Source organism: Lepidochelys olivacea (genome assembly GCF_965140295.1).
Source record: "Lepidochelys olivacea isolate rLepOli2 genome assembly, chromosome: 14".
NCBI lineage: Eukaryota > Metazoa > Chordata > Testudines > Cheloniidae > Lepidochelys > Lepidochelys olivacea.
Window position 1 is genome coordinate 31,491,107 of NC_140424.1, and position 16,233 is coordinate 31,507,339.

Here is a 16,233-nt window from a genome sequence, read left to right on the forward strand (position 1 = left end):
GATACATCCTTTGTGGGACTTCTTCACTGAGACTGTAAGACCCTTAGGATAGAAACGATATCTCTGCAGTGCCCAGCACAAAGAGGTTCTGATATTGGATGGGATATCTAGGCAATAATGGCATATGAATAGTTTTTAATAGTGGCAGTTTGTAGCCTAAGCCACAAAGCAATAGTGAAAGTCCAGATGTGTGCAGGCCATAAAAAGCTAGATGGAGTCATAAAAGGAGAAAGGTGCATTGCCATGCCATGGGTGAGATCCTGTAAATGAAGTCCCACACTGTCTTCCCAGTGCATCCTAACAAAGACTGTGTCTGTACTACAGACTTCCACTGGCATTGCTATGACAGTCAGGGGCGTGAAGAGGTGTGATCGCTGACCAGCAGGGCTGTGCTGGCAAAAGTCTGTCATGTGGACACAGCTACACAAACAAAAGTGCAGTTTTACTGGTATTGCTTGTTTTCACTCATGAGGGTTGGACAGTGCATATCTTAGCCAGGATAGCTGGGTCCACATTAAGAGCACTTTTGCAAATATAGTACATCCGTATTCCTAAATTGATAAAGCGCATCTAGTATAGGCATAGCCAAAGAGTTAACAAAGTAAGCACAAAGATAGAAAGAGAATTATAAGAGGAATTCAGAGACAGGACTGCCTTCTGTAATCACACCGGACTCAGATGAACAAGGAATGTGGAATCTCCTCTGAAGCAGGAAGTCGGGGCAGATGGGTTAACGCATTTCATTGTAGCGATGATACAGAAAGGCAAAGACCCAAGGAGAGGGATGTAAATGCTTGCAAAATAGCAAATCAGAACTTATCTGCAAACAAAGAGGAGATGACAGCTTGCAAAAGAACCTTCAGCCAGATCCTCAGCTGGTGTAAATTGGCAAAGCACCACTGACTTCAAATTAAAGTTTGGCTTCAGCAGAGCTACAGCGATGGGCACCAGCTGGGGTGCTGGCAGAGCTACACCATCACTTGCAGACATATTTTCCAGTGAGGGAGTTTGTTCAGGCCCATTAGAAACTGCAGACTATGTGGAATGCTGAAGCGCACCAACCAAGACACGTTACTATGCTAGCTAATTTTCAGAGCTATTCCAGCTTTGTTAACCTTTGCACAAGGAAGACACAGTGTATCAGTGAATTAAAAACTGCAGAGAGAATTTCAGAGTAGAATATGTCAGTTGAATGGAAATGTACTTATCTCAAAAGAAAAGCACTTTATTTAGCACAGTGTTTCTCAACCTTGCTGATACCAGGGACTGGCTTGCTGCCTTCCTAAACTGTGTCAGGGAGATCTCAGGGACTGGCACCTGTCCACGGACCAGTCACAGAAAAGCATTGATTTCGCACATAGTTGATGCTGTAGAATGATTTGCTCTGCCTAGCACATATGTGAAAATCTCATCTATTAAAAAGGAAAAACAAAAAAACCCCACCCAACTTGCCCCAAAGTATCTAAGGATGTCAGAAAAATGGTGTGTTTCACTGTATTTGATGAGAACTGGCACTTGACTGAGTGGTTAAAGACTGGATTGCCATGTGTTTGCACAAAGGGGGCAGAGGGCCGGCTGCATGATCAACCTTCACTTGGGCAATTCCTGACTTTCGACTACTTAGCGCAACACCATTAAAGGGATCCATGAAAACAGCCCCAAGAGGGCTCATATTTATGGGGTCCGTGATTTCTCAGATGAAATCCGTTGAGCTAAAGTTATTAAAAATGAGTTCAGGGCCCCATAGTGCTCAATGCTGCACATATACATAGTAAGAGGCTTGGCTCACCGAGCTCACCACTGCAATGCCCAAGACAAAGGGGTAGAGGGGAAAGGGAGATAGACAGGGAAGAGATTTGCTCGAAGTCACCCAAAAGGTCAGTGGCAGAGCCCAGATTAAACTTAATTCTTCTGTGTGCTCTAACCATTAGACCACGCTAGTCATATTATGTATTTTTTTCCTAACGCTTAGCTAGATAAAGTGAGCCTGCAGTCTGAAAACCAAGCTGTTTTTTCCATTGCCTCACACCTCACCAACAACAAAGTATCTGCATTCAGAATTTAATTCACAAGGCTGTTGATCATGGGTGAGGTGGAGCTACGTTTGCTCAGGGCTAGCAGGGATAAAGAACAATAGCACCATAAAAGGCCTCAGTCCTGTAGTGAGATCCATGCAGGGGTAAACAGCAGTAAGAACTTATTTACAGGAAGTCAGCAGCTCTGGCTGACATTGCACACAAGCAGCAGGGCTGTTGAGAAAGGTGGTCACTTTTCAGACTAGGGCCCCATTCTAGTGTAGTATGAATGTTGTTGGGGTTGCATCTGCTGAGGTTGCATCTGGACAGATTCATCAGTACCTACCTGGCTTCTGCTCAGTGCAACGCAGCTGTAACCTGGCATAACCAGCCAGTTAACCTTTGTTTCTGGCTGATTTGTGTCACCAGAATAGCCCAAAGCAACCAGAGCCTGCTGGTGAATCCCAACCCTACATTTACAGACAATTACAGATCAACTGCAAAGGAAAAATATTTGCCTAGCAACCTTTCCATATTAGTCTGTGTCTGGTTAAAGATTTATTTAAAAACACTTTTCTTCTGCCTTTCCTTGTTCTTTGCAGTTTGCATTTTTGATACATGTTTTGCCCTCAGCAGCTCAGCAAGCCTCATATGAGCCCCAATCCTGTTTCAGATCTATGCGGCTGGATCCTTTAGCCTGTACCCCTGTTCATCCGTTTGCAGGATCAGGGTCTTGGAGTGGGACTAGTGCGACAGAAAGGTGTCTTGGTGAGCTGTGATCTGAGCTCCTGCTAGTCCACCCGTCCCATCCCCCCCATTCCTTGTGTTGCTGGCCCTCTACAGAGTGGGGAATTTCACCCGCCGCGTCCCCCCAGCTTCCCAGTACTCCATCTTGCCCTCCCCAAATAGCAAGGGCTTCAGCCACAGGGGAGGGGGTGGAGTCCGGGAGAGCAAAGCACTGCAATCGCCCACTGCCTCACCCACAGCAACTTACCAGAGACCAATCCTCTCCTCCTGTGTGACTCGGCAAACGCGGTTATCCGGGGCCAGCTGATCGCAATCTCCTCCGCTAGGCGAAACATGGATTGGACACGAGTTAGATGTGTGGCAGGGTAGGTGCGGGTGCTCTCTGGAAAGCAGCCACTCCCTCCCCTCCAGCCCCCAATATCAACAAAACACCCCAGTCTCTCAAAGCTGCAGCTTTGACTGGACTTCCTCTGCCCTGTGCTGAGAGGCTGTTTGTTCCAAACCTCTGCCCCCCCTGCCCCCCGCCACACACACACATCCTCACTGTCTCTTCACCTGCTTCACTCCACACCTGCCCCATCCCCACCACTTCCCTACCTCTTGTGCCTGGGGCACAATGGTGTAGTCTCCTGAGGACCCAAATGCTTTGGTTTCATGACAGTCACTGGCCTCAAGGCTGGGGTAACTGGGCGAAACTGAATGGCCTGTATTATGCAGGAGGGCAGACTTCATGGTCTAATGGCCGCTTCTGGCCCTATGCTCTATGAACACATACCCAGCAAAACCAAACTTCTGAGCCAGTGCAAACATTGGGTCTCACACAGAAGTTGGCAAATCAGAACCACAGCTCCACAAAGGGCCAGACTGAACCACCTGCACCCGCCTGGGATTTTCCAAGCAATCTAACAGTCAGGAGCCCAAACCACATTCAATATCAATGGGATATGGCCCCACGAGCCTAAGAGCCCTTCAATGTCAACACGTCAAGGAGGTTACAAGAATATCCTGCATCTTGGCAGCGGGTTAGACTAGATAACCCTTGTGATCCCTTCTAGCCCTATGGGTCTATTATTCTAATATCCTGATACACATATTCTGGTTCACCAAAGAATGTCAAGTAGGATCTAAAATGAAAGCCACAGTCACTCTGGTCATTAATATCATTGTGAAACGTGCGTGCAGACTATGTATAGACTTATGGATGTGTAAAGAAAATATGTTCCTAGAACTTGTATCAAGGCTGGGTCGACAAACAGGTTTCTGCCAGACCAGGGACGTATATTCACCCCTGTATCTCTCGTTCACATGTAAATTAAGCATTGCAAGCCAACACAATGGAAACGCCATTTACATACAAAGTCAACAGGAGACACAACACCAGAAAATGAACTCCAGGGGATTGTCCTGCCTATGGGGCAGACAATGAATTTTGGGGAACATAAGAGGAAGGCAAGAAGACACACTCCTTAATCCTGCATCTAGAAAGTTAACGGGCAGCACATTTACATTCATAAAAACAGGATGCCAACTGGACTTGGTTGGAAACCCTGCAGAAGGCTTTGGGTGAGATAAGACTGCCCAAGACAGGAGGTTAGCCTCTTAAGTTTAGTCTCTAGAAAGCACCTATAGCCTTAGTTTTATACGTAACCCTTCTGTTTCCATTATACTGACTCACTATCTCTTGAATCTTGGCCTTTGATAAAAAAAAAAAAGTACTGTTGTTTTCATTATACACATATCTCAGTGCATGGTGTTATCCAAGGAGCTGATCCTGAATTCAATCCTTCAAGCTGGGCCTTTGGGGACAGTCAACCTAGGATTTCTGTGAGGGGACAAGGGGCTGGACGCTACAGGGGGATGCATCAAAGGGACTTCAGACAAGGGTACACTGATCGTTACCCTGCCAGGTGAAGTAAGGGCTGGCACAGCCCAGAGGAGATTGTTTGGGTGGTTAAAGGGTGAGCACCAGCAAGTCTCCCTCTTGCTGGAGGCTGGCCCTAAGGGGCAGATTTTAAAAGGTATTTAGATGCTTAAACCCATTTAAAAATCTGGCCTTAGCCTCCTTAGAAAATTGCAGCCCTTGAGTAGTAGCCTTGTTTCCCTGGCTTCAGCAGGTGAGATTGTAACTTTAGGCCCAGCCCTGACCAGAGTGTCATGCCAGTCCTGGGACTGTGCCTCAGACACACCCTTCTGAGTCACAATTCCTCCCGTTCACTCCTGGAGGGGGGAGTAATTTACAGCTAGCCTAGAGCGGCAATCAATTACTACCCCACCCCATGCTGGCTCAGTGAGCAGCCAGGTGATGGACCCAAGGCTACACCCATCGCCTGCTCAAGAGAAAGAATCAATGGGCAGGTAGCCCCATCTATTCCTCTGAGCCCACGAGAAGTGCGAGGGTGTCTGTCATTCCTTTGCACAGGCGTCATCTAATCCATTGGCCTGCTAGCGGGCAGTGCCCTCATCCCACCTACACTTGTGCACATGTTTAACGCTACACAGGTGAGAAACGTTAAGCACATAGGCCTGGTCTACACCTACAAAATTAGTTCAAGGCTGGGAAAAATTCTGCACCCTGTGTGACATCGTTAGGTCAGCCTAATCCTCGGTGTAGATGCAGCTGGGTGGACCTAATCATGGCATCGAAGGGAGGAGGATTAGCTACAGCAACAGGAGAACTCCCGTCTGATCCATTCTGATCATCTCGTCTGACCTTCTGCAGAACACAGGCCAGGGACCTCCCCCAACAGTTTCTACCCCGAGCAGATGACTTCTGGTGGAGCAAGTCAGTGTAAGGTCTTGTCTATACTAGAAAGTTGTACCACTGTATCTTTACTAGTGTAGTTAAAGCAGTATAACCCCCTTTACTGTGGACACAGTATTATGGGGCTAAAGGTCCATATTACTGGTACAGTTTATTCACGTACAGGAAGGGGAATAAGCTATCCCGGTATAAGGCACCTTTATAGCCACATAACTGCGTAAACCACTACTATAATGCATCCGATGAAGTGAGCTGTAGCTCACGAAAGCTTATGCTCAAATAAATTGGTTAGTCTCTAAGGTGCCACAAGTACTCCTTTTCTTTTTGTGAATACAGACTAACACGGCTGCTACTCTGAAAACTACTATAATCATATCAATAAATAAATACTGCCCCTGAGTGAAGCAGCCAAAGTAGGGCTGCAATTGGGGAAGGGGATAAAATGGGCTCAGCACCCCCTGGACCCAGAACTGTGCAGAGGGACCCCCTCACACACACATGGACAAATTCTGGGGGCCATAGGACTTAGGTGGTGCCTCGCCTCCCCTCCCCCCTGCCATGTGGCCTTTAGGGAAAACTGCAGAGAGGAGCCAGCCAGAGACTCTAGTCACAGCAGTGACCTTTGGACATTCAGGGAACTGACTGCAGCTTTGACTGGACTTCCTCTGCCCTGTGCTGAGAAGCTGTTTGTTCCAAACCTCCCCCACACACACATCCTCACTGTCTCTTCACCTGCTTCACTCCACACCTGCCCTGTCCCCCCTCTTCCCTACCTCTTCCCTTTCATGTCCCCTCTCCCTTCCCTTTTCTTTCCATCTAGCTGATCCCTTCCTAACTAACCACTTCCCCCCCTCCCAGAACAAAAAATACCCCATGGCACTAATGTGTCATTTGCTCCCATCCCATTTCTCACTCTCCTGCTGTGTTCTACTCCTTCCCTCACCCTGGGTATGTCTGGTCTATTTCAACTGTTCGCTCTTTGTGGCATGGACTATCAACTTCTCTGTTTCTACTGCACCTAGCACAATGGGGACCCGTTCTTGGCTGGTCCTTAGGCCCTACCGCAATAAACATGATGATGATGATGATTAACAATAACAACATAGTTCTATAAGTACAAAAACTGTATCGGCCTGATTGTTTGCAGGATTGGGGCTTGAGGTGCTGGTCCTTGTACATCCAGGAGATGGAAATGAGCCCCAAGCAATTCTGGAATGCAAACAGCAACTGAGTGGACAAAACTTTGGCTCAGATTCTCTAAAAAAGAACAGCAAACCAAACCAAACCAAACAAAAACTATGACAAATATTCAATCCATATAGGCCGTGATTTAATATATATATGAAAATAATAATATAGCTTCGCAGAGATGTAAAATAAATTATTGAAAATAATACAAAGTGGCCTGGGGACTTAGGAAAAAGCAAATGATTTTAAAAAAATATAAATAAGCCGAAAATTTATATATATATATATACATACACACACACACATATGGGGGGGAGAAGAGAGGTACAGGAATTTAAATATAGAAAAGTTTTTAAAGTTACAAAATTAATGGAAAAGTGGTTTAAGAAAAATATAAAAAGAAAATAGAAATGGAGTGCTTTTTGTTTAGTTTAAAAAAAATAAAATAAAGAATAAAAGCACATGAACTGGTAGGAGAAACTTGTTCATTTCACTATGCCCCGCTCCAGCAGAGAATCATAGAATCATAGGACTGGAAGGGACCTTGAGAGGGCCTTGGGACCACTGTACTAATGGCAGGACTAAGTATTATCTAGACCATTCCTGACAGGTGTTTGTCTAACCTGCTCTTAAAAATCTCCAATGATGAAGATTCCACAACCTCCCTAGGCAATTTATTCCAGTGCTTAACCACCCTGACAGTTAGGAATTTTTTCCTAATGTCCAATCTAAACCTTCCTTGCTGCAATTTAAGCCCATTGAGTCTTGTCCTATCTTCAGAGATTAAGAAGAGCAATTTTTCTCCCTCCTCCTTGTAACAATCTTTTATGTACTTGAAAACTGTTATGTCCTCTCTCAGTCTTCTCTTTTCCAGACAAAACAAACCCAATTTTTTCAATCTTCCCTCATAGGTCATGTTTTCTAGACCTCTAATCATTTTTGTTGCTCTTCTCTGGACTTTCTCCAATTTGTCCACTTCTTTCCTGAAACGTGGTGCCCAGAAGTGGACACAATACTCCAGCTGAGGCCTAATCAGCGCAGAGTAGAGCAGAAGAATTACTTCTCGTATTTTGCTTACAATACTCCTGCTAATACATCCCAGAATGATGTTTGCTTTTTTTGCAACAGTGTTACACTGTTGACTCATATTTAGTTGATGGTCCACTATTATCCCCAGATATACCCACTATGACCCACAGATCCCTTTCCGCAGTACTCCTTCCTAGGCAGTCATTTCCCATTTTGTATGTGTGCAACTGATCGTTCCTTCCTAAATGGAGTACTTTGCATTTGTCCTTATTGAATTTCATCCTATTTACTTCAGACCATTTCTCCAGTTTGTCCAGATCATTTTTAATTTTAATCCTATCCTCAAAGCACTTGCAACCCCTCCAAGCTTGGTATCATTCACAAACTTCATAAGTGTACTCTCTATGCCATTATCTAAATAATTGATGAGGATATTGAACAAAACTGGACCCAGAACTGATCTCTGCAGGATCCCACTTGTTATGCCCTTTCAGCATGACTGTGAACCACTGATAACTATGCTCTGGGAACAGTTCTCCAACCAGTTTTGCACCCACTGTATAGTAGCTCCATCTAGGCTGCGTTTCCCTAGTTTGAATATGAAAAGGTCATGCAAGACTTCAAGTGTTAATATTAGTTGTGAGCATTATGGTGGCACATAAATGTCCCAGAGCTACACTGTGCCTGATGCTGCACGGACGCACAGTGCCCGAGATCAGGGGACTGTCTCTCACTGTGTCTGTGCAGTGCCCGGCACAACGGGGCCCTGATCTCAGTCATCGTATGTGTGCAGCTCCGGTGCAATGGGGCCCTGATCTCAGTCACTGTTTCTGTGCTGTGCATGGCATGACGGGGCCCTGGGGCCATAATATGCCACCATAATGATCACAACTAATATTAATAACAGCCTGACACCATGTGGTGTCTTTATACTTGAAGAAACAAAGACGGTTACTCACCTTCTCGTAACTGTTGTTCTTCGAGATGTGTTGTTCACGTCCATTCCAATCAGGTGTGTACGCGCCACATGCACGGTCGTCAGAAACTTTTCCCCTCAGCAGGTCCCATCGGGTCGGCCAGGGAGCCCCCTGGAGTGGCGCCCCCTCCATGGCGCTCAATATATGACCCTGCCGACCCGACCCTCCTTCGGTTCCTTCTTGCCAGCTATTCCAACAGAGAGGAGGGAGGGTGGGTATTGGAATGGATGTGAACAACACATCTCGAAGAACAACAGTTACAAGGAGGTGAGTAACCATCTTTTTTTCTTCTTCGAGTACTTGTTCACATTAGTTCCAATCAGGGGACTCCCAAATCCTCCCATGGGGGTTAAGGAATAGGAATAGGAACAGACTAGGGACCGAATGGCTAGGCAGCAGTTCTGCGGAAAAGGACCTAGGGGTGACAGTGGACGAGAAGCTGGATATGAGTCAGCAGTGTGCTCTTGTTGCCAAGAAGGCCAAAGGCATTTTGGGATGTATAAGTAGGGGCATAGCGAGCAGATCGAGGGACGTGATCGTTCCCCTCTATTCGACATTGGTGAGGCCTCATCTGGAGTACTGCGACCAGTTTTGGGCCCCACACTACAAGAAGGATGTGGATAAATTAGAGAGAGCCCAGCGAAGGGCACCAAAAATGATTGGGGGTCTGGAACACATGACTTATGAGGAGAGGCTGAGGGAACTGGGACTGTTTAGTCTGCAGAAGAGAAGAATGAGGGGGAATTTGATAGCTGCTTTCAACTACCTGAGAGGTGGTTCCAGAGAGGATGGTTCTAGACTATTCTCAGTGGTAGAAGAGGACAGGACAAGGAGTAATGGTCTCAAGTTGAAGTGGGGGAGGTTTAGGTTGGATATTAGGAAAAACTTTTTCACTAGGAGGGTGGTGAAACACTGGAATGCGTTACCTAGGGAGGTGGTAGAATCTCCTTCCTTAGAAGTTTTTAAGGTCAGGCTTGACAAAGCCCTGGCTGGGATGATTTAATTGGGGATTGGTCCTGCCTTGAGCAGGGGTTGGACTAGATGACCTCCTGAGGTCCCTTCCAACCCTGATATTCTATGATTCTAAGATTCTGTGAATCACTGACTGGAGCACCGCTCTGCCGAGAGCTGCATCATCTCTAGCATGCTGGGTGATGGCATAGTGGGTGGCAAACGTATGCACCGAGGACCAGATTGCCACTCTGCAGATCTCCTGGATGGGCACCTGGGCCCGGAAAGCAGTGGATGAGGCCATAATAGCCAGGGCTGGGACCTTGGCAAGGTCATAACAGGTACAGATGCAGTCCATAATCCTGGAAGAAATGCACTGTGACAAGGTGGGAAACAGCTGGTTCCTGAAAGGCTTCATGCGCTCAATGTAGAATGTTAGCACTCTCCATTTATCTAGTGAGTGAAACCTCTGCTCCTGTGCATTGGCATGTAGCTTGGGATAGAAAACTGGTAGAAAAATGTCCTGGCTGATGTGGAATTGGGATACCACCTTGGGCAGGAAGGCTGGGTGTGGCCTGAGCTGTACCTTGTCCTTGTGGAAGATTGGGGTTGGAGGTTAGTGCTTTTAACTCAGACACCCTCCTGGCCGATGTGATGGCAACCAGAAAGGCCACCTTCCACGAGAGATACAGAAGGAAACATGTAGCCAGTGGCTCGAATGGGGCTCCCATTCATCTAGCTAGGACCAGGTAGAGGTCCCAAGTCGGTATCTTTGGGTGGGACTGTGGATATAGCCATTCCATGCCCTTAAGGAAACAGCCCACCATAGGGTTGGTGAAGACTGAGCATCCCAACTCTCCCGGGTGGAACGCTGGGATAGCTGTACCTTGATGGATGATCCGGCCAGGCCTAGCCGCTTCAGGTGCAGTAGAGTGTCCAGGATGAATGGTATAGATGCCTGAAGTGGGGATACGTGACTGTGATCGCACCAGCACGAGAACCTTTTCCATTCGACCAGATAAGTGGCCCTGGTGGAAGGTTTCCTGCTTCCAAGCAGCACCTCCCTCACCGATTCCGTGCATTGGAGCTCCATTGGGTTTAACCATGAAGCTTCCAGGCCATGAGATGGAGGAACTAGAGGTCCGGGTGAAGCAAGCAGCTGTGGTCCTGTGTAATCGGATCAAGGAGGAGCGGCAGCGCAATCAGGGTGTCCACTGACCACTCCGGAAGCACGGTGTACCTGGCCATGCAGGAGCCAGCAGAATTACCTCTGCCTTGTTCCTGCGGATCTTGAGGAGAGCCTTTTGGATGAGTAGTATCGGAAGGAAGGCATACAGTAGATGGATCCCCCAGTGTATCATGAATGCATCTGAGATAGAGCTTGGACTGTGCTTTAGGAAGGAGCAAAACGTTGGACACTTCCTGTTGCGCCTGGTGGCGAATGGGTCTACCTGGGGAAACTCCTACCTTTGGAAGATGGAATGTATGATGTCCAGACGGATGGACCACTCATGACTGTGGAACAACCTGCTGAGGTGGTCCACAAGCTCATTCTGTGTTCCCAAGAGATAGGACGCCTCCAGGTGAATGGAGTGGGCTATACAAAACTCCCACAGGTGGAGGGCCTCCCAACAGAGAAGGGAGGAGCGGGCTCTGCCCTGCTTGTTTATGTAAACATGGCAGTGGTGTTGTCGGTCAGCACCGCCACGCACTGTGCTTGCAATATGGTATGGAAGGTCTGGAAGGCTAGTCTCACTGCTCTGAGTTCCTTTATATTGATGTAAAGCGGGATCTCGGACTGCGACCATCTACCCTGAGTCTGTAGGTCTCCTAGGTGTGCCCCCACCCCAGGTCTAACGCATCCGTTACTAAGGTCATGGATGGTTGAGTGCTGCTAAATGGGACTCCTTCGCAGACCATGCGAGGGTCCAACCACCAGCCTACTGGAATCTGGGCTTTGGTGGAATGGCTCTTGCCTGAACCAAGTCCAACACTACCCCAATGAATTCTATTTGTTGGGTGGGTGACAATGTCGACTTGTCCAGATTGAGGAGAAGAACCAGCCTCTGGAAGGTCTCTCTGACCAACTGGACCTGGGACTCCACCTGCTTCCTGGTGCGTCCCTGCAGCAGCCAGTTGTTGAGGTAGGGATACACCTGCTTCTTGCGGAGAAAAGCCGCAACCTCAGACTTGCATTTGGTGAACACCCAGGAGGCTGTTGATAACCCGAATGGGAGCACTTTGAACTGATAATGTATGCGGTTAACAACGAACCTCAGGAAACGTCTGTGGGCTGACCAAACGGCTATATGAAAGTACGTGTCTTTCATGTCGAGGGCAGCGTACCAGTACCTCGGATTCACGGAGGGAATAATTGCGCTCAGGGAGACCATGCGGAACTTAAACTTTACCATGAACTGATTGAATCCTTGCAGATCTAAGATGGGTCTGAGACCCCCCCTTTGCCTTGGGGTTTAGGAAATAATGGGAGTAGCATCCCTTGCCCTTTAGCTCCCTGAGGAACCTCCTCCACTACCCCTATAGTGAGGAGCGATTGCACCTCCTGGATAAGGAGTTGCTCGTGAAAGGGGTCCCTGAAGAGGGATAGGAAAGGGGGGTGGGAGGAAGGGGAGGAGCAGAATTGGAGAGAATATCCCACCTCTACCATGCGAAGAATCCAGCGGTCCAATGTTATATGGGACCATGCACGACAGAAGTGGGATAGACGGTTCAGAAGGATCCGGGATAGTGGCTGGTACGCCATTCTCGGGCATCCCTTCAAAACCCTTGCTTGGACCCCGACGATGGCTTGGTCGGGCCCTGCCCTTGGCTCAAGGGAGGGTTGGAAGGTCTACGCCTGGTATTCCTGCCCCTACGGCGGTATGTATCCTGCCTTGGGCGGGGTTGGCATTGCCTCTGCGTGGTAAGGGCTAAGGCTTGAAGGACTTTCTCTGGGTAGCAGGAGTGTGATTCCCCAGAGATTTCATAGTTGCCCTCAAGTCCTTTAGGCTGTGGAGCCTCGAATCTGTCTGGTCCGAAAACAGCCCTGTGCCCTCAAAGGGAAGGTCCTGCAGGGTCTGTTGAACTTCCGGTGGAAGCCCGGAAACTTGGAGCCATGCAGTTCTCCTCATGACCACCCCAGAGGAGACGGTACATGCCACAGAGTCAGCCCAGTTGAGTGAAGCCAGCAAGGATGTCCTGGCCACTGCCTTCCCTTCCTTGACCAGAGCCAAGAACTCAGCCTTCGACTCAGTGGGGAGCAACTCCTTGTATTTGGACATGGAGTCCCATGAATTAAAACTATACCTGCTGAGGATAGCTTGTTGGTTAGCTGTCCTCAGCTGTAGACCCCCACGGCATAAATTTTCCTGCCTTCCAGAGCGAGAATGTCCACCACCAGGTCCTCTGACTCAATGACTTCCTCCGCCTGTAGGCCCATGTTACTGGCAATGCAGCGGAGCAGGTCCTGGTGCACCCTATGGTCAATGTACGGAGGACCTGAAGCTGATGCTCCTGCCACTGCCTCATCAGGCAAAGTTGACGAGGAGGCCACTGGGGGAACAGGGTCATCGTGGCCCACTATGTGCCCAGGTTGCTCCTGGGTAGCATTGGTGTCCAGTTGTTTGGCATGGTCATATGTGACCTGAGCTGTGGGTGGGTCTGGAGCCAGTTCCATTATCCCATCTGTAGAATGAGGGGAGGTCTGGATAGGGTCGCCTCTGTAGCACAAGGCGTGGGTCTATCCACCGGTGACTGTGCAGGATGATACCACGATGTCACAGACCTAGAAACCCTGGATGGGGTTGATGGTAAGCCCAGGGGGTCCAGAAGGGCCATCGTGCAGCGGGTGGCCATTGTGGCTTCCAGGTCGACTGTGTGTATCTCCGGCGCTTATCTGAACTGTGCCTACTGCGTCACAAGTAGTAGGAGTCAGCCTCACAGTCCGAGGATCCCGAAGGCAATGACCACGGCGGTGCCGACGATCCTCAAGCTGGTGGTCGGTGCTGAGAAAAGGAAGTTGGGGATTAGAGTTGCGACGATCATGTAGAGGATCGGTGCCAGCTGTCCTACAACTTAGACCGGTGCTGTGAGTCCGGTGCCGGAGAATGTCTCCTGTGTTCCGGTGCCGTGTCTCGGTACCGGCCGATAGAGGGTGACCATGATCGGTGCCAACCTCTCGGTGCTGGAGACACAGATTGTTGTGCTCCCTGCTCCAGGTGATCTTGTACTGAGGTCGGTGTCGGGGTAGGGGGTGTGTGTTGCAGTGATGTAGACTGGGAACAGTGCCAGGAACGATGCCGGTCTGGCAATGAAGAGGGCCTCATCATTGTAGGGTTGCCTCTAGATGGCACCTGTCTGGGCGGTGCCGGAGGCTTCTCTCTAACAGCAAGGGGCTGAGGCACAGTACTTTCTATAAGCTCTTTTGCAGGCTGGAAAGTATCTGGGGTGGAGGGGAGTTCCAACTCCTCCACAAAGCACTGCCCAGCCGGAAAGTCACTAAGTGGGCTCAACGGTGCCAACTGGGGCCCCAGAGTCAACGGCACAAGGTCTTGCTGCTTGGAAGTTGAGTCCTTCCTCTGGGGCAGCAAAGTCTCCCCAGATGGTCTCGCTCTCTGAGGAGAGTGCCCTCTGTCCGCCTTCTTATGGCGCTTGTGGGGCACTGGGGATGTTGACCGGTGCCAGGGCGCTGCTCCGTACTGCGGCGTCAGGAATTTCCATTACTGAGGGTCTCTAGCACCAGAATCCTTCCTGTACCAATTCGTGGTCTGACACCGGGCGCTCCACACCAAGCTTGGGCCTGGGACTTGGTAGTCAGGTGCTGCTGGACCAAGTGCGGCTTCCAATAATAGCTGCTTCAAATGGAAGTCACGTTCCTTCATAGTCCTGGGCTTGAAAGCCTTACAGATCTGACCGCGCTCGGACTGATGCGCCTCCCCTAGACACCTCCAGCACGAGTCGTGAGGGTCGCTATTGGGCATAGGCTTCTTGCATACACCGCAAGATTTAAATCCTTGGACCTGAGGCATGCCCGGAAACCCAAGGTGGGGGGAAGGGAGAATGACCTACTCACCAAGACTATCCTAACTACCGAACAATAAACCAACCACAAAACAAAAGATTCTGTAGGACTAAGTAATAGCTAAGGGAACACTTGCATGCAAGCAAAATGCAGTTCCAACGCTGCCACGGACGGTAAGAAGGGAACTGAAGGGGGGTCGGCTCGGCAGGGTCACAAAGCCCTGGCTGGGATGATTTAATTGGGGATTGGTCCTGCTTTGAGCAGGGGGTTGGACTAGATGACCTCATGAGGTCCCTTCCAACCCTGATATTCTATGATTCTAAGATATATTGAGCGCCATCAGGGCGCCACTCCAGGGGGCTCCCTGGCCGACCCAATGGGAACTGCTGAGGGAAAAAGTTTCTGATGACCATGCACGCGGCACGCGCACATCTGATTAGAATCAACGTGAACAATCACTTGAAAAAGAACAATTCTATTTCATTCTGCTTCTCAGAGCCTGCTCCTCGTTCTTTCCGACACAATCCGGACTCATGGTGACAAACCTGGCTTCAAAATGAACATGCCACATTCAGCCCTGGCCTAGCTCCATACAAGTCGGTGGAGGGGCTGGCTCTGGGGCACTGAGTGGGAAAGTCTATGCAAACAAGGTAATATCATATTTGCATAATGATAAACATGCATCAACTCATTTGCATAAACAGCCTCCTCTTCCAAAAATCCCTCACTCCCATACACACAGTACCTACATCTCTGCCTCCCTCCCTCCTCCTCAACTTCCCCCATCCTCACTCCCTGTTCTCTCTGGCTACCTACCATAACTCCCCCACCATTTCTGGCTGGCCCCCAGAATTCCCTCATGGATTGGTTCCCATTTCCCTTCTATCCCACTGCCCATGGTTTGAAGTCCTATAGCTTCCCTTCTGCACTGTAACCAAGGAGACAGGGCCTAGTGCACTCCTCACCCACCCTCTGCCCCCAATGGGAGTAAGAGAGAGAAGTGGGACCCTGGGGAGAGAGGCTTTGTGTCTGATGGGGGCAGAGAGGAGGGGGTTAAAGGCATGGAGAGAGAGAGCCTGGGTGTAGGGGGAAAATGGCAAGAGTCTCACAGAACCTGGATGTGGGGGTCTAAAGGGAAGGCAGAGTCATACACCGCCTCTAGCCATCCAGCCCCACAGCTATCTAAGCTACTTATACAGCCCCATCACCATAGTATCTGAGCTCCTCACAATCTTTAGCCTCACCACACTCCTGGGAGGCAGGGCCCTGCCACTGTCTCTGTGTTTCAGACAGGGGAGATGAGGCATAGAGAGGCTAAGGGATAGTGGCTGTCACATAGGAAATCTGGGGCTAGGGTTACCATATGTCCGTATTTTCCTGGACATGTCCAGCTTTTTGGTTCTTAAATCGCCATCCGGGAGGAATTTTTAAATTAAATTTAAACGTCTGGGATTTTGCCATTATTATTTTTCCCCAAAGAAGAGTTGATCATTCAAGAAAGAGAGTGAATGTTGATCACTTGAGAGAGTGCCGCTTTTTCCCCCA

General features: G+C 49.0%; 1 protein-coding gene across 5 annotated transcripts in view; it reads right to left on the reverse strand.

The window, feature by feature from the left end:
- Nucleotides 1–16,233, reverse strand: part of LOC311530340 (uncharacterized protein) — a 37,221-nt gene that overhangs the window by 9,349 nt on the left and 11,639 nt on the right. For all 5 annotated transcript variants that reach the window (XM_084646808.1, XM_084646811.1, XM_084646810.1 and 2 more), the window contains exon 3: nt 3,010–3,084. In XM_084646808.1, the coding sequence (XP_084502934.1) occupies nt 3,010–3,084 (75 nt within the window). The remainder of the gene's footprint in view (nt 1–3,009; nt 3,085–16,233) is intronic.